This window comes from Eimeria necatrix, genomic scaffold (assembly GCF_000499385.1).
Source record: "Eimeria necatrix Houghton genomic scaffold, Enh_scaff277, whole genome shotgun sequence".
NCBI lineage: Eukaryota > Apicomplexa > Conoidasida > Eucoccidiorida > Eimeriidae > Eimeria > Eimeria necatrix.
In genome coordinates, this window is record NW_013655262.1 from 23,059 (window position 1) to 40,372 (window position 17,314).

The window sequence follows — 17,314 nt, forward strand, 5'->3', positions numbered from 1 at the left end:
AGCAGCCCCCGCCTCCCCGCCCGCCCCCCGCCCCTGCTGCAGCCCCTGCTGCAGCCCCTGCTGCTGCTGCTGCTGCTGCTGCTGCTGCAGCAGCTGCTGCAGCCGCAGGCGCTCCAGCAAGTGGCCGTGCACTGCCCGCGCGTAGTCCGCCACCACTCTGTCGCCTTCTTCGCCTCTTTGCTCATTACATTTGTTGCAGCGAAACCTGCGGGGGAAGTTCACGTTGCTGCAGCAGCAGCAGACCCAGTTGCCTGCGCGGTTGGGCAGCGGCGAGCTGCTGCTGCTGCTGCTGCTGCTGCTGCTGCTGCTGCTGCTGCTGCTGCTGGTGGACAGCGCGCACAGCGGGTCGCCGTAGATCTTCAGGAACGAAGACGGGTTTTTGAACTCGTCGGGGTGCGCCAGCATTTGCGGGCAGCACAGCTGCTGCAGCAGCTGCTGCTGCTTCTGCTGCTGCCGCTGCTGCTGCTGCTGCTGCTGCTGCTCCTCCTCCTCCTGCTGCTGCAGCTGCCGCTGCTGCTGCGCAAATGCTGCAGGCAGCCCGCCGCCCCACCGCTGCGACAGCGCACCCAGCGCCGCCCGCAGCACCGCCTCCGCCTTTGCTGCTGCTGCTGCGCTCGCTGCTGCTGCTGCTGCTGCTGCTGCTGCTGCTGCTGCGCCTCCTTGCGGCTGCAGCGCCAGCTGCTGCTGCTCCTGCTGCTCCGAAATCGCAAACTCCTGCAGCAAAATGTCCACCAGCTCCCCAGCCTTCAGCTGGATGTCCTGCAGCTCCTCGCTGCTGCTGCTGCTGCTGCTGCTGCTGCTGCTGCTGCTGAGGTACGGGCCCGCGTCTTCGCCTGGGCAGCACTCCATGCTGCTGCTGCTGCTCGAGCGCAGCAAACCCCCTGAAGTTTCTCTGCTGCTGATGCCGCTCATCTTCAGCTCCTCCTCCCTCACCACTTTCAGCTGCTCTTGCTGCTGCTGCTGCTGCTGCTGCTGCTGCTGCTGCTGCTGCTGCGGGCGGTCGCACTGCAGCTGCTGCAGCACTTGGCTGCAGTGGACGCGCGGGGGCCGCTGCCGCAGCAGCTGCTTCAGGTCTTGCTGCTCGAAGGAGGCGGGCCGCCGCAGCAGCGCCTGCTGCTGCTGCTGCTGCTGCTGCTGCTGCTGCTGCTGCTGCTGCTGCTGCTCGAGCGGGTAAGACAAAAGGCGGAGCGTGGCGTCTGTCTCGCTCGCAAGCGCAGCAGAGGCAGCGTTGCTGCTGCTGCCGCCACTGCTGCTGCTGCTGCTGCTGCTGCTGCTGCAGCTGCTGCTGCTGCAGCTGGGCGCGGGGGCGGGGAGCTGCGCGGCGCTGCTGCAGGCGTTGGCGGCCTGCTGCGCTGCTGCTGCTGCTGCTGCTGTTTGCTGGTCAAGGCCCATCTTGAGGAAGCCATCCTTCAGCAGCAAAAACTCCCGAACAGCAGCAGAGTTTTCTTCACTTCTTGCTGCTGCACATCTGTTGCAGCAAACTCGCCGGGGGTAGTTAACATTGAAGCAAATGTGGCACTGCCAGTTGCCGCCTTCGCCCAGCTGCGGGGCCTCCCGGGCCCAGCGCCTGCTGCTGCTGCTGCTGCTGCTGCTGCTGCTGCTGCTGCTGCTGCTGCTGCTGGGGGCCGCGCTGCTGCTGCTCGCGCCCCGCGCGTAGGGCTCGGGGCTGCTGCTGCTGCGCAGGAAGTAGGGCGGGGGCGAGCCGGGGCCGCCGGGCAGCACTCCCACAGCTGCTGCTGCTGCTGCTGCTGCTGCTGCTGCAGCAGGGTGAAGCGAGCTGGTTAGGTTCATTGCCTCCAACCTGTTGAAAAGAAAACCAAAAAGAAGACAAAACTCCAGAGAAAGACAGCGGGAGGCCGCGCGAAAGCGCAGCAGCAGCAGCAGCAGCAGCGCAGCAGCAGCAGCAGCAGCAGCAGCAGCAGCACGGCCGACACGAACTGCTGGAGAGGCCAGCGCGCGGAAATGGAACTTTAAATAAAAACAAAGACAAATAAAATTAAAAAAGAGAAAAGGAGAAAAGCACAAAGACAGGTTTCAGCAGGGCGCAGCAGCAGGCGGGCTGCTGCTGCTGCGTGCGTCCGTAAGGCGAGCTGCTGCTGCTGCTGCTGCTGTGCAGCGGGAAACTGGGGTGTACAGACAGCTCGCCCACCACCTTTTCGCATTTTTAAAACTTCTTCGACTGCCACTTCTTTTATTCTTCTCGGAAAAGAAAAAGAAAGGAAAAAGGCCGCCGCGGGCTGCTGGCAGCAGCCGCCCCCACTGGGCGCCGCAGCTGGCTAGCAGCAGCAGCAGCTGCTGCTGCTGCTGCTGCTGCTGCTGCAAACTTGCTGCTGCAGCAAAATGCCGCTTTTAAATGCTTTTTAAATCTCCTTTTGTTTTCTTTTGAAAACTTTTTTCCTTTTTTGCAACTTCCCGCGGAGCTGCGCAGACACCCCGCGCCGCTGCTGCTGCTGCTGCTGCTGCTGCTGCTGCTGCTGCTGCTGCTGCTGCTGCCGACGCCGCGGCGCCGCCGACTGCTGCAGCAGCAAAGAAGTGAAGTTTTGTTTGAATTCTTTTATTTATTTTATTTATTTATTTATTTCATTTTATTTTATTTATTTTATTTATTTAAATCTTTCCTCCGCTTTCTCCGACTTCGCCTCCAAACGCCGCCCGCGCCGCGCGGCCAGAACCACCGGTCCATCATCGATGCTGCTGCTGCTGCTGCTGCTGCTGCTGCTGCTGCTGCTGCTCTTTCTAGAGCTGCTGCTGCTGCTGCTGCTGCTGTAGTTTCGGCCTCTACGTTTGCTCAAGCTGACGGGGCTGCTGTCTCCCGTGCTCTTGCTGCTGCTGCACACGCTGGTGGCTGTTGCTGCTGCTGCTGCTGCTGCTGCTGCTGCTGCTGCTGCTGCACACGCTGGCTACTGCTGCTGCTGCTGCTGCGGTCTCCATGACCGCTGCTGCTGCTGCTGCAGCTTCAGTTTCTGTCTCTCTTGTTGCTGCAGCTGCTGCAGCTGCTGCTGCAGCTGCAGCAGCTGCTGCTGCTGTCTCTCCTGGATCTACTCTTTGCTGCACTGCGCCGTGGCTGCTTCGATCACTCAACACCCCAAACCCTAAACCCTAAACCCTAAACCCTAAACCCTAAACCCTAAACCCTAGCTCAAGTGGAAAAGAGCAAACCATATTGGGCCGCAGTTGCAGTTCGTTTGAAATTCAAATTGAAGTCAAAAGCCGCAGCTGGAAAGAACATTTGAGTTGAATTAAAAACAATTATTTATTTATTTATTTATTTATTTATTTATTTATTTATTTATTTATTTATTTATTTATTTATTTCTCTTCTGCTGCTGCTGGATTTGCTCCCAACTCCGCCTGCAGCAGCAGCAAAGCAGCAAAAATGAATTTCTCGAATTTGGAGCCAAGCCCATCGAATTAAAAGAAATAAAAGAATTAAATTGAATTAAATTGAATTAATTTAATTAATTTAATTTAATTCAATTATTTAATTTAATTATTTAATTTAAATATTTAATTTAATTTAATTAATTTCAACTTTCTGCTCCGCGACTAGCACGCACGTGTTCGTCCGCCAGGTGTCTGCGCAGGTGGAATTTCGCGGAGTTTGAAATCGAAAAGACGCAAATTAAAACAAAAAACGAATAAATAACAAATAAATAACAAATAAATGATAAATAAATGATAAATAAATGATAAATAAACGAAAAAGGAATTAATTTCTCACAAATTCAAATTCTGGCCGGGGGGGCAGAGAGTGCAGACAGCTCCGGTGTATGTACAGTCGCTTTCCGCGCTTTGCAGACTTTTCCGAATTTCTCCGAATTTGGGACTTTCGAGGGCTAAAAGAAGAAATAAAAGAAATAAATTAAATTAATTTCAAATTTAATGAAATAAATTCTTTTTAAACTCTTCAAATCTTTCAAAAATCTCAAAATTCGCTAACTCGCCCGAGCCCGTCTTCAGCGCCTCGGGAATGCTCGCCGAAAGACTGCGCTGCCCTGAAAAACCACAAATTAGGGTTTAGGGTCCAGCGTTTAGGGTTTAGGGTTTAGGGTTTAGGGTCTAGGGTTTAGGGTTTAGGGTTTAGGGTTTAGGGTTTGGTACCAGTGGCTCTTCCTCTGGCCTGTACGGGGCGTCGGCAGATTTTGGCAGTTTTCCGGGGAAACAAAACAAAACAAAATAAAACAAAAATAAATAAATAAATAAATAAATAAATAAATAATAAAGATATAAATAAATAAATAAATAAATAAACAAATAAATAAATAAATAAATAAATAATTAATTAATTAATAATAAATAAATAAATAAATAAATAAATAAATAACTCCAGAATGACGCGCCTGCATGAGCTGGCGGTAGAGCACTTCCTTCATATCTGTATTTCCGAATTTTGAAATTCAAAAAAATAAATAAATAAATAAATGAATTAAATTAAATTAAATTAAATTAAATTAAATAAATAAATAAATAAATAAATAATTAATTAACTAATTAATTAATTAATTAATTAATTAATTAATTAATTAATTAATTTATTTATTTATTTAATTACCTTCAAGATCGGAGTCTTGTTGAATGAGGGCGTTGCGGACTCGCAGCTTTTGGAAAATGTCGGAAAGTTTTTTATTTTTTTATTTCTTCAATTACCCTGTTTTGTTTCTGCGGCCATTCACATTTGCTGCTGCTGCTGCTGCTGCTGCTGCTGCTGCTGCTGCTGCTGCTGCTGCTGCTGCTGCATGCGGCCTTACCAGGTTCACTGCAGTCTTTGCTGCTTCTCTCCGCGCTGCTGCTGCTGCTGCAGTGCACACAAGTTCAAAAAAGGAATTCAAATTAATTATTTCAAATTAATTAATTTGAATTAATTAATTTGAATTAATTAATTCAAATTAATTAATTCAAATTAATTAATTCAAATTAATTAATTTAAATTAATTCAAATTAATTAATTCAAATTAATTAATTCAAATTAATTAATTTAAATTAATTCAAATTGATTCAAATAAATTAGTTCGAATTAATCCAAATCAATCAATTCAAATTAGTTCAAATTAATTCAAATTAATTCAAATAAATAAATTCAAATCAATTAGATGAATATAAGTAATTAAATAATATACACAAATAAATAAATAAATAAATAAATAAATAAATAAATAAATAATTAATTAATTAATTAATTAATTAAACTCACATTCAACTTCTTTTGTTTTCCCCAGCCAGTCCTTCGGCTCGAAGTCGAAGTGAATCTGCAGGCGAAGTTTTGAAATTCTTTTTAGGGTTTAGGGTTTAGGGTTTAGGGTTTAGGGTTTAGGGTTTAGGGTTTAGGGTTTGACTGTACGTTGAAGGCGAGATCGTCGGGGTCACTTCCTTGCCTGGGGGTCCAAAAGGGGTCCCGAGAGCGAAATAAAGGCAAAATAAAACCCTTTTTTCTTTTATTTTGTTTAGGGTTTAGGGTTTAGGGTTTAGGGTTTAGGGTTTTATTTCTTTTTATTTCTTTTTATTTCTTTTTATTTCTTTTTTTCCACTTTTCTCACCAAGGCGGATAAGCCAGCCCCAAGTTTTGGGCCGGCGGCGGCGCCACAGCCCCCGCGGGGAAGTTCTCGTTGCCTTGCCGCTGCGGGCTCATGAATCTTTGGGAAAGCTGCGGAAACTTGGAATTAAAACGGAAATAAAAGCTGAAATTGAATTAAAATTGAATTAAAATTGAATTTAAGTTCAATTTAAGTTCAAATTGAATTCGAAATTCCAATTCAGATTCGAATTCCAGCCAGATTCAGGTTCCCACCCGCGAAGTCCGCCGCAGGGAAGTTGAATTCGAAAAAAAGGAAAAAAGAATTACTGAAGGACTTCTCCACATTTTCCGCATTTTCTTTCGACTTTCTTTTTCTTTTTTTCTTTCTTTTTTATTTCCAAATTCTTTTCTGCAAAAAAAATTTTAAAATTCCATTTCGCCTTTGCAACTCCGCAGTGTTCAACTTCTCAGGTGTATGCGCACCTCCCCAGGCTGCGCCCGAATTATCTTCAAAACGAAAATTCATTTCTTTTTCTTTTGTTCTTCCCGACTGCTTTCGTGTTTGCCTTTTGCATTTTCTACCTTTTGCTGCTGCTGCTGCTGCTGCTGCTGCTGCAGCAGCAAGCTGGGATCTGCTGCTGCAGCAGCAGATCGCAGCTTGCAAGCTCCCGTTTTCCGCTTTTTTCGGATTCTGCTTCTTTCTTGTTTCTTTTGAGAAGCAAAATGAACTCTGGAGTTTTTAATTTATTAATTTTGCATTTTGGAAATGCAAAATGAAGAAAACTGAAAAGAAAAAAGAATAATTCGCCAGATGAAAAAACAGATCTGCAAACCGCCAAGAGTTTGCAGCAGTTCAAAACAAGTTTTGCTTCCGAACTTTTCGATTTGCTTCCATTTATAATTAAACATAAATGTATTTTAAAATAAATACTTTTAGAAATAAAAAGAAATAACTCATCTGCACATTTAGATGTACGCAAGTCCACGCTCTAGGGTTTAGGGTTTAGGGTTTAGGGTTTAGGGTTTGGCTGCAGCTGAAGCGCCACGCGAAGTGCTGCAGCAGCTGCTGCAACACCGCCAGCACAGGCTTCGCTGCGACTAAACCCTAAACCCTAAACCCTAAACCCTAAACCCTAAACCCTAAACCCTAAGCCCGCAAGCATCTAATTATATCTGTCCATGCGCAACTAAAAAGACCACAATCAATGCAGACAGCAATTCCTGGCTGCTGCAAACCCTAAACCCCAAACCCTAAACCCCAAACCCTAAACCCTAAACCCTAAACCCTAAACCCTAGTTAGTCTCTTTTGAAGAAGGAGGCAATGTCTGCAGTCCTCATTGGCTTTCCTTTTCCTCTTTTGTTTGTTTTGACAGCTGCGGGGGCAAAAGAAGAAACCCTCGAGGGTTTGTCAACTTCTGCAAACGCAAACGAAACCCTAAACCCTAAACCCTAAACCCCAAACCCTAAACCCTAAACCCTAAACCCTAAACCCTAAGGGTTTAGGGAAGGCGAGCAGACAGCCTGCTGCTGTGGTGTCTTTAATAAACAGGGGTGTAGGGTTTTGAGTGCGGGGTTAAGGGCTTAGAGATGAGGGTTTAGGGTTTAGGGTTTAGGGTTTAGGGTTTAGGGTTTAGGGTTTAGGGTTTAGCTGACCTATTGGCTCCACCTCCGCCGAAAGGGACTCTACAGTTTCTTCATCTGCGTCGCTGCACTCATCTGATATTGCGTACTTGCACTCTGAAACGCAAACCCTAAACCCTAAACCCTAAACCCTAAACCCTAAACCCTAAACCCTAAACCCTAAGCACTGTATGCAGTGCCTCAAGTCCTGATTTGTACAGAATGCACTTCAAAAACGGCAGTGTAGAAAGGGCCCTAAAACGAATTCCCCACTCCTAAACCCTAAACCCTAAACCCTAAACCCTAAACCCTAAACCCTAAACCCTAAACCCTAAACCCTAGTTGAAATCACCTTGAAGAAACTTCATTGTAATTCCTCCCCTGCTTATCATTGACACTGCGCGAACACACCAAAAGTCTTTTCAGCCCCAACACCTCAAACCCTAAACCCTAAACCCTAAACCCTAAGCCCTAAACCCTAAACCCTAAACCCTAAACCCTAAACCCTTAAGACTCACAAACATCCTCTACAGTTAGGCACTTTTCATTTTCTCGCCCCCAGAGACTCTGAGCAGTAAACTGCCTGAGGGCAGCAGCCTGAGTTCACCACAAACCCTAAACCCTAAACCCTAAACCCTAAACCCTAAAACCCTAAACCCTAAACCCCAAACCCTAAACCCTAACCACAAAACCCAAAGTTCTTTGCCACGGAACTGCTGGCTGCACTGGTCTGAACACAGGAAGTATTCTACGCCCGTTATATCTAACTCTAAACCCTAAACCCTAAACCCTAAACCCTAAACCCTTACCGTTGCATAGTTCAGGCAGCGGGCGCCTTCTGCCGAAAGCTGCAGCAAAATTGCGACGCAAAACCCTAAACCCTAAACCCTAAACCCTAAACCCTAGCGGATCCATAAGCAGCAAGACAAAAGCCGCAACTCAGCAGTCACCTAAAGCTCGTTGCTGCCCCTCTTTCAGGGTCTAGGGTTTAGGGTTTAGGGTTTAGGGTTTACTTTCTTGACTGCTGGGGTTAGTCTCGCTATCCGCGTTATCCGCGCCTGAGGGAATTCCACTGGCGCCGCAGAGCTGCAGCAAGAAAGCAAAGTCTAGGGTTTAGGGTTTAGGGTTTAGGGTTTGTAGGGTTTAGGGTTTAGGGTTTAGGGTTTGTAGGGTTTAGGGTTTAGGGTTTGTAGGGTTTAGGGTTTAGGGTTTAGGGTTTGGAGCTCATGAGCAGCAGCTTCCCGACGCACCGCAGCGTTTCCGAGTCATGATCGTCGTGCTGCTGCTGCTGCTGCTGCTGCTGCTGTTGCTGCTGCTGCTGCTGCTGCTGCTGCTGCTGCTGCTGCTGCTGCCACTGGCGCTTTTCCTCCTTGAGGGTTTCGAGTTCTGCAGTCCACCGCTGCAAACCGCCGGGCCACAGCTGCCTGAGGCCGAGGGTTTAGGGTTTAGGGTTTGAAGCTTAGGGTTTAGGGTTTAGGGTTTAGGGTTTAGGGTTTAGGGTTTGCGTAAATGCTGCACTTACTTCCTTCTCGTCAGGGTTTAGCTGCTTCCACAAAGCCGCCAGCTCTCGCTGCACGTCTCCCAGTTGCGGCTGCGGGGCCCAAACCCTAAACCCTAAACCCTAAACCCTAAACCCTAAACCCTAAACCCTAGCCCGAGGCCTTGAGCCTATGCTGGTTCAACGAGAAAAGAGGGCCTGGTGTTGTACGGACAAGAGCAAGCAACTTGGTGGTTTAAGGTTTAGGGTTTAGAGCTGAGGGTTTAGGGTTTAGGGTTTAGGGTTTAGGGTTTAGGGTTTACCTGGCAGTTAGGGTTTCTTTGCTCAAGAGATGCTTTCACCTCTAAACGCCGCCGAGAGCAAAAGAGGGCAAATGCACTTGCAGGAACCCTAAACCCTCGCAAACCCTAAACCCTAAACCCTAAACCCTAAACCCTAAACCCTAAACCCTAAGGTTCTCCCGAAGGCTTAGGGGGGCAGCGGGCAAAAGAGTGGCAGCTACAGTCGAATTGTGGCTTAGGGTTTAGGGTTTAGGGTTTAGGGTTTAGGGTTTAGGGTTTAGGGTTTAGAGGTAAGGGCTGACTTGGGAGGCTCCATTGTAGTTGCGGAGTTTCTTCGGCCAACAAGGACTGCTGCTGCTGCTGCTGCTGCTGCTGCTGCTGCTGCTGCTGCTGCTGCCGCTTCGGGGTTTGTCGCAGCTGCTAGCGGTGCTGCTGGTGTTGCCGTTCCCACTACCTTTGCTTTATTTTCATTGCTGCTGCTGCTGTTGCTGCTGCTGCTGTTGCTGCTGCTGCTGTTGCTGCTGCTGCTGTTGCTGCTGCTGCCGTTGCTGCTGCAGCCGTTGCTGCTGCAATTGCGGCTGCTGCTGGTGCGGTTGTCGCTGCTGCGGTTGCCTCTGCTGCTGCCGCTGCTGCTGCTGCTGCTGCTGCTGCTGTTGCGGCTGCTGCTGCTAGAAAAATTGCCTCCTGTGACAGCTAATTCCTTCAAGAAGTCTAACCCTAAACCCTAAACCCTAAACCCTAAACCCTAAACCGCCCCCCTACAGAAGGTCAGGCCAAGTTCCCAATGGGCAGTTGACTGATAACTAGGGTTTACAAGAATTACACTGAATTGCCGAGGGTTTATAAATTCGAATTTAACTCAATTATTTAGGGTTTAGGGTTTAGGGTTTAGGGTTTAGGGTTTAGGGTTTAGGGTTTAGGGCTTACAACCCCACGACCCGACCGCAGCCCCAAGCTACTAACACACAGCAGCCCTCCAAAGGTTTAGGGTTTAGGGTTTAGGGTTTAGGGTTTGTCTTGCATCTTTTTCTTGAAATTTTTGCTTTTTTATATGTTTCAGTATTTGTTTCTTATCCGACAGGGTTTATAGTTCGGGTTTAGGGTTTAGGGTTTAGGGTTTAGGGTTTAGGGTTTGAGTTAAGTGTTTACAAGTTTAACTTCGGCTAGGAATGTCGCCATCGGCGACGAGGGTTTTTCCCCTTGGCCTCGCGCCTTCTGCTGAGGCGCAGCAGCATCAGCAGCAGCAGTAGCAGCAGCAGCAGCAGCAGCAGCAGCAGCAGCATTCTGCAGCAGCAGGGCCCGCAGGCTGGTCGTGTGAGCTGCGCTGGTGCCGCTGCTGCTGCGGCCGTCCCCTTCACTCCAGCAGCAGCAGCAACGCCAGCAGCAGCAGCAGCAGCAACAGCAGCAGCAGCAGCAACAGCAGCAGCAGCAGCAGCAACAGCAGCAGCAGCAGCAGCATGGCGTCTACTCCCCTGCGTGGGGCTGATGGGAGCCCTGAGGGGGAGGGCAGCACGAAGCGCAGCACTGGGGTGTATAGGGACCTCAGCAGCAACAGCAGCAGCAGCAGCAGCAAGCCTGGAAGCAGCAGCAGCAGCAGCAGCAGCAGCAGCAGCAGCACGTCTCGCCGGCCCAAACCGAGCAGCGCGCAGCAGAATCTGCTGCAGCGCAGCGCGAGCAGCAGCGTGCAGCACAGCCGCCCGGCCTGCAGCAGCCAGGGCAGCAGAACCAGCAGCAGCAGCAGCAGCAGCAGCAGCAGCAGCAGCAGCAGCAGCACGGAGAACATCAAGGTGGTGGTGCGCTGCCGCCCCATCAGCGCAGCAGAGCAGCGCAGCAGCAGCAGCACAGCAGTGCACATATGTGCGGAGACGCAGCAAGTGTCAGTTTTGCTGCCAGCAGCAAGCAGCTACCGGCAGCAGCAGCAGCAGCAGCAGCAGCAGCAGCGCAGCAGCAGAGTCTTCAGGTTCGACGGCGTCTGCCCCGTCAGTGTGCAGCAGGAGGAGCTCTTCAACGCCCACGTCAAGCCTCTCGTTGACCAGGCGAGCCTCTAGGGTTTAGGGTTTAGGGTTTAGGGTTTAGGGTTTAGGGTTTAGGGTTTAGGGTTTGGAAATTGAGCTGCGCCGTTTAGCGCTGAGGCCCAGGATTTGGGGTTTGCCCCCACGAGGCTCAGGCTCCAGAACTCAGCACTGTAACTCAGGCTTCAGGGTTTAGGGTTTAGGGTTTAGGGTTTAGGGTTTAGGGTTTAGGGTTTAGGGTTTAGGGTTTGGGGCAGGTGCTGGAGGGCTACAACTGCACTTTGTTTGCCTACGGGCAAACGGGGACAGGAAAGACCTACACTATAGAAGGGCCCCACGACCAGTACGCGCAGTACTTGCGCAGCAGCAGCAGCAGCAGCAGCAGCAGCAGCAGCAGCAGCAGCAGCGGCGGCGGCGGCAGCAGCAGGGGAGGTGGCGGCAGCACGTCGAGCAGCAGGAGCAACAGCAGCGCCGGCCTGGCCAAAGTGCCTGCTGCAGCAGCAGCAGCAGCAGCTGCTGCTGCTGCTGCTGCAGCTAGCAGCAGCAGCAGCAGCAGCAGCAACGCCGCAGCTGACACGGAGAGCATCCTCAGCTGCAACGGCTGCAGCAGCAAAAGCTGCAGCAGCAGCAGCAGCAGCAGCAGCAGCAGCAGCATTGAGCTTAACCCAGATGCAGGCATTTTGCCCCGCGCCGTTTGTTATATCTTCGAGCAGCTGCAGCAAGCCAGCAGCAGCAGCAGCAGCAGCAGCAGCAACTACATGCTGCGCTGCAGCTTCTTAGAAATATATAATGAGGAGTTGGTGGATTTGCTGGCCCCGCCTGCAGCAGCAGCAGCAGCAGCAGGGTCGTCAGCAGCAGCAGGCCAGCAGCAGCAGCAGCCCAAGTTGAGGATCTACGAAGAGCAGCAGGGAGACAACTACAGCAGCAGCAGCAGCAGCAGCAGCAGCAGCAGCTGGGGTGCAACAAGAGGCCCAGGAGCTGTTCGAGTAGATGGCCTTACAGAGAAGAGAGTCAACAGCCCCCAGGTGAGGGTTTAGGGTTTAGGGTTTAGGGTTTAGGGTTTAGGGTTTAGGGTTTGGAGGCGAGGGTTTGCTGCTGAGAGTGCTGCTCCCCAGAATGAGCTTTCTTCACGCCGCCTTCCCCCCTGCTGCTGCTGCTGCTGCTGCTGCTGCTGCTGCTGCTGCTGCTGCTGCAGGAGGTGTTCGCGCTGCTGCTGGGGGCAGCGCCTCGCCGCAGCTTCGCCTGCAGCGGCAGCAACTCGAGAAGCAGCAGAAGCCACACAATCTTTTCTCTTTCTGTTTGCATTTCGGAGTCTCCAAGTGTGTCTTCTGCTGCTGCTGCTGCTGCTGCTGCTGCTGCTGCTGCTGAGGAAGACAGCAGCAGCACGCGGCAGCAGCAGCAGCAAGGAGTGGTCGCAGTAGAGGAGGTCGTCAGAATCGGCAAGCTGAGCCTCGTGGATCTTGCAGGTACGCAGCAGCAGCAGCAGCAGCAGCAGCAGCAGCAGCAGCAGCAGAAGCAGCAGCAGCAGCACGAGCAGCAGCTGCTGCTGCAGCTATGCCGCAGGGCTAAGAGTAGAGCATTCAGGATTTAGGGTTTGAGGCTTAGCACCGGAAAAGCAGCAGCAGTAGCAGCCGCACCAAAACAGCAGCAGCAGCAGCAGTAGCAGCAGCAGCAGTAGCAGCAGCAGCAAAAACAGAAGCAGTAGCAGCAGCAGCAGCAGCAGCAAAAACAGCAGCAGTAGCAGCAGCAGCCGCAGTAGCAGCAGCAGCCGCAGCAGTAGCAGCAGCAGCAAAACCGCAGCAGCAGCAGCAGCAGCAGCAAAACAGCCGCACTAGCAGCAGCACTAGCAGCAGCAGCAGCAGCAAAGCAGCCACTAGCAGCAGCACTAGCAGCAGCAGCAGCAGCAGCAGCAAAGCAGCCGCACTAGCAGCAGCAGCAGCAGCAGCAGCAGCAGCAGCAGCAGCAGCAGCAGCAGCAGCGTGTGCGGGCAGGGAGCGAGAACCTGGAGCGCAGCTGGGGAGCAGCAGCAGCAGCAGCAAACCGCCGCAAAGAAGCTTCAGCAATAAATCAATCTTTGCTGACTTTGGGCCGCTGCATTAATGCCCTTGTGGAGAAGCAAACTTATGTGCCTTTCAGAGACTCCAAACTCACGCGGCTTCTCCAGGCGAGGGTTTAGGGTTTAGGGTTTAGGGTTTAGGGTTTAGGGTTTGGGGTTTGGGGTTTGGGGTTTGGGGCTTGGGGTTTGGGGTTTGGAGGGTTTTCGGGTTCGGGTTTGGGGTTGGAGGGTTTTCGGGTTCGGGTTTGGGGTTGGGGTTTGGGGGTTAGGGTTTAGGGTTTAGGGTTTAGGGTTTAGGGTTTAGGGTTTAGGGTTTAGGGTTTGGGGTTTTGTTCAGGACAGTTTGGGGGGCAGCACGAAGACCTGCCTCATTGCCACCATCGGCCCCACAGGAGACACTTTGGAAGAGACTTTGTGCACATTAGGTAACTTGCTGCTGCTGCTGCTGCTGCTGCTGCTGCTGCTGCTGCTGTTGCTGCTGCTGCTGTTGCTGCTGCTGTTGCTGCTGCGATGCTGCGCGTCGCTGCCGTTCATGCTGCGGCTGCTGGAGCGGTTGCTGCAGTTGCTGCGGCCCAAAGCCGGGCTGCTGCAGCGGCTGGTCTTGCTGCTGCTGCTGCTGCTGCTGCTGCTGCTGCTGCTGCTGCTGCTGCTGTTGCTGCACGTGTCAGTGCAGCGTCTGTTTTTGCCGCTGCAGTTAATACTGAATAGCCTGCGAGTTAAGGTCTTAATCCTTTTGTTTCCATGTGCTGCTGCTGCTGCTGCTTCTCCGCTGCTGCTGCCGCATCTGCTGCTGCCTCTGCTGCCGCTGCCTCTGCTGCTGCTGCTGCTGCTGCTGCTGCTGCTGCTCCTCTGCTGCCGCTGCTCCTCTGCTGCCGCTGTCGCTGCTGCTCGTCTGCTGCCGCTGCTGCTGCTCCTCTGCTGTCGTTGCCTCTGCTGCCGCTGCTGCTCTGCTGCCTCTGCTGCTGCTGCTGCTGCTGCTGCTGCTGCAGACTACGCGTTTCGGGCGAAGAGCGTGACTACGCGGCCAGTTGCGACTTTGCGCAGATCTCGAGATGCGCTGCTGTCGCAGCTGCTGTCGGAGAATGGGCAGCTGCGGCTGCTGCTGCAGCAGCAGCGGGAGCGGGAGGGGGTGTTTTTGCCAGTGGAGTTGTACAAGCAGCAGCAGCAGCAGCAGCAGCAGCAGCAGCACGCGCTGCAGCACCACGCCGCGCTCCTCCAGCAGCTCCAGCAGCAAGTCAAGGCTCAGCAGCAGCAAATCCAGCAGCAAAACGAAACTCATCAGCAGCAGCTGCAGCAAATGGACGCGCTTCGGCTGTCTTTACAGCTCAGCCAGAACGTCAGCAGCAGCTGCTGCTGCTGCTGTTGCTGCTGCTGCTGCTGCTGCTGATGTGCCTGTAGTTGCTTTCGCTGGTTCGTTGGCTTCGCAGCAGCAGCTGCTGCTGCTGCGCTGCAGCGCATGCGGGTGATGCTGCTGCTTTTGTGCTGCTGCTGCTGCTGCAGAGCCTAAAAGAAGAGCAGCGGATAACCGAAGCTCTGCAGCAGCAGCAGCAGCAGCACTCTGCAGCATCTGCTGCTGCTGCAGACTCTCTACGACGGGCAGTTGAGGACATCACGGTGCTCCAACAGCAGCAGCAGCAGCAACAGCAGCAGCAGCAAGCTGCAGTAGCAGCATGCACTCAATTTTCTTCTTCTCTAGAGGTCAGCAGCAGCAGAGTTGCGCTGCAGCAGCAGCAAATGCTGCTGCACCACCTGCTGCTGCTGCTGCTGTTGCTGCTGCTGCAGCAAGTGTAGCAACGCCACTTCGTGTGTGACTGCCTTTCGAAATTCAGGCTGATGCAGCTGCTGCTGCAGCGCAGCAGCAGCTGCTGCTGCAGCAAGTGCAGCAGTTTCTGCAGCAGCTACAGGAGACTGAACAGCAGCGCCAAGGCTCTGCAGAAGCGGACGCAGCAGCAGCAGCAGAGCAGCAGCAGCAGCAGGCACTGCTGCTGCAGCAGCTGCAAGAACACGGTGTCTTGATGCAGCGGCTGCGAGAGAAGCAAAAGGAGCAGCAGCAGCTGCTGCAGCAGCAGCTGCTGCTGCTGCAGCGAAATACAGAGGCTTTGGACGCAGCAACAAAGGCAAGCCGTGCCGCGGTTTGCTGAATTTGCTGCTGCAGCACCTGGTGCTGCAGCTGCTGCTGCTGCTGCTGCTGCGCTGCATCACAGGCTGCAGCAGCAGACAATGCAAACCCTGCTGCTGCAGCAAAAGATTTGCTGCTAAGAAACAGCAACAGTGCTTAGGCGCCTCTGTGGGGTGTTTGCTGCTGCAGGAGCAGCAGCAGAAGCACACATTGCTGCTGCAGCAGCTGCTGGACACTGCAAAGCAGCAGCAAGAAGACTGCCTTAGAGCTGCAGAGCGTGAGCTTTTCTGCTGCTGCTGCTGCTGCTGCGGTTCTTCGTCTCACGTGCTGCTGTTGCTGCTGCTCTACAGCTGTGCTGCTGCTGCTGCTGTGTCTGCTGCTGCTGCCGTGTCTGCTGCTGCTGCTGCTGCAGAGAACATCACTTCAACCCGCAAGGAGTGCAGCGCGAAGCAGCAGCAGCTGCAGCAAACGCTGCAGGGTTTGGTGTCTACTGTTGCTGCTGGGGGTGCAGCAGCTGGGCAGCAGCTGCAGCAGCTGCAGCAGCGGTTTGAGGAAGAAGCGGCAGCAACGCAGCAGCAGACAGAGGCAGCAGCAGCAGCACTTGCTGCTGCAGTGCAGCAGCAACTCGCAGCATTTGTGAAAGCGCAGCAGGCTGCAGCAGAGCAGCAGCGCCAGCAGCTAGTGCAGGAGCTGGCTGCGGCTCAGCAGCAGCAGCAACAGCAGCAAGCAGCACAGAATGCAGCAGCAGACAAGGCAAGCTCTGCTGCTGCTGCTGCTGCTGCTGCAGCAGACGACGTGTCCCTGAACGCCACTAACTTGCTGCATCAGATGCTTGCTGCTGCTGCTGCAGCAAGAGAAGAGCAGCACAACTCTTTAGCAGCAGCAAAAGAGGAAGAAACAAAAGAAATGCTGCAGCAGCTCAAGGCCACCAGTGACTGCTGCACCGACACTAAAGTCCGTGCTTCGCTGCTGCTGCTGCTGCTGCTGCTGCTGCTGCTGCTGCTATTGCTGCTGCAGTTGCTGCTCCTGCTAGCGCTGCAGCGTCTGCTGCTGCTGTTAGTGCGGCTGCTGCTGCTGCTAGTGCTGCAGTAGCTGCTGCTGCGGCTAGTGCTGTTGCGTCTGCCGCTGCTGCTGCTGCTGCTGCTACGGCAGCTGCATTTGCCGCAGCTGCTGCTGCTAGTGCTGCTGCGCCTCCCGCTGCTGCTGCTGCTCCGCCTGTGCCAGCTGCTGCACTGCTGCATCTCCATAGAAGTGTGGGGCCTTGTTTGCTGCTGCAGCAAAAGGCAGACGCGGGGCAGCAAGGTTTGCTGCAGTGCCTCGACACGCTGCAGACGCAGCAGCAGAAGGCAGCAGCTGCTGCACAGGCAGCAGCAGCAGACCTGAATGCTGCAGCAACGCGTGCTCAGCAGCAGCAGCAGAAGTTTGCAGCAACTGCAGCAGCAGCCATCGAAGCAGCAGCAGCGGCAGCAGCCAGCAGCAGCACATGCTGCAGCCAAGCAGCAACAGAAGCAGCAGCACGAGCTACCGCGTTTGCTTCAGATGTGGAGCAGCAGGTAAGCAGCGGCAGCAGCAGAAACAGCAGCAGCAGGCAGCAGCAGCAGCAGCAACAAAAGTGCCCCAGCTTGCTGCTGTTTGTTATATTTGCTGCAGCTCCGCATTTGCAGGAGTTCCCCCAGTGGAGACCCAGGCGCTGAAGCAGACTGCAGCAGCGGCAGCAGCAGCAGCAGCAACAGCAGCAGCAACGGCAGCAGCAACAGCAGCAGCAGCCCTTGTTGCTGCAGCGCCTGTGCTGCTGCAGCAGCAGCTGAACGCTGGCAGTCGTGGAAGCCCAGCCCATTGCCCCCGTTGCTATCTGCTTCTGCTCTGAGGTTTGCTGCTACTGCAGTCGCTTTTGCTGCTGCTGCTGCTGCTGCTGCTGCTGTTGCTGCTGCTGCTGTTGCTCTTACTGCTGCCGCTTTTGCTGTTGCTGCTGCTGCTCTCGACGTATTGCTGCTGTATGGAGCTGATTGCTGGTGCCCTGCTGGCATTTTCGTGTCTGAGCTAATATGGATGCTGCTGCTGCTGCTGCTGCTGTGCTGCTGCTGCTGCTGCTGCTGCAATTTGTGGCTGTGCTGCTGCTGTTGCTGCAACTGGCGGCCGTGCTGCTGCAGAGAAGCAAATGCAACTGAGGAAGCAAACTGCGAAAATGATCCTCCTGAAACCCCGCAAAGAAGCC

The 17,314-nt window shown here is 52.9% G+C and overlaps 4 protein-coding genes across 4 annotated transcripts in view; 1 reads left to right on the forward strand and 3 right to left on the reverse strand.

Moving 5' to 3' along the window:
- The window catches only part of ENH_00037690 (hypothetical protein, conserved), a gene marked incomplete at both ends in the record, with an annotated part of 2,474 nt that extends 683 nt beyond the window's left edge, over positions 1-1,791 (reverse strand). The window contains one exon of the mRNA XM_013585159.1: positions 244-1,791. Coding sequence (XP_013440613.1) covers positions 244-1,791 — 1,548 coding nt within the window. The remainder of the gene's footprint in view (positions 1-243) is intronic.
- Positions 1,792-2,778: 987 nt separating this feature from the next.
- Positions 2,779-2,931, reverse strand: ENH_00037700 (hypothetical protein; the record flags this gene model as incomplete). Its single annotated transcript, XM_013585160.1, has 1 exon — positions 2,779-2,931. The coding sequence occupies one exon, from the start codon at positions 2,929-2,931 to the stop codon at positions 2,779-2,781; it is 153 nt and encodes a 50-aa protein (XP_013440614.1).
- Positions 2,932-6,809: 3,878 nt separating this feature from the next.
- Positions 6,810-10,091, reverse strand: ENH_00037710 (hypothetical protein, conserved; the record flags this gene model as incomplete). Its single annotated transcript, XM_013585161.1, has 10 exons — positions 6,810-6,928; positions 7,167-7,229; positions 7,652-7,730; positions 7,943-7,981; positions 8,147-8,219; positions 8,384-8,532; positions 8,656-8,724; positions 8,934-9,021; positions 9,215-9,636; positions 10,062-10,091. 10 exons carry the CDS (start codon positions 10,089-10,091, stop codon positions 6,810-6,812), a joined length of 1,131 nt encoding a protein of 376 aa, XP_013440615.1.
- Positions 10,092-10,369: 278 nt separating this feature from the next.
- Positions 10,370-17,314, forward strand: part of ENH_00037720 (kinesin motor domain containing protein, putative) — a gene marked incomplete at both ends in the record, with an annotated part of 7,625 nt that continues 680 nt past the window's right edge. The window contains 12 exons of the mRNA XM_013585162.1: positions 10,370-10,927; positions 11,182-11,949; positions 12,120-12,353; positions 12,530-12,911; positions 13,318-13,405; positions 14,025-14,316; positions 14,481-14,678; positions 14,810-15,112; positions 15,289-15,376; positions 15,512-16,053; positions 16,377-16,652; positions 16,750-16,967. Coding sequence (XP_013440616.1) covers positions 10,370-10,927; positions 11,182-11,949; positions 12,120-12,353; positions 12,530-12,911; positions 13,318-13,405; positions 14,025-14,316; positions 14,481-14,678; positions 14,810-15,112; positions 15,289-15,376; positions 15,512-16,053; positions 16,377-16,652; positions 16,750-16,967 — 3,947 coding nt within the window. The remainder of the gene's footprint in view (positions 10,928-11,181; positions 11,950-12,119; positions 12,354-12,529; positions 12,912-13,317; positions 13,406-14,024; positions 14,317-14,480; positions 14,679-14,809; positions 15,113-15,288; positions 15,377-15,511; positions 16,054-16,376; positions 16,653-16,749; positions 16,968-17,314) is intronic.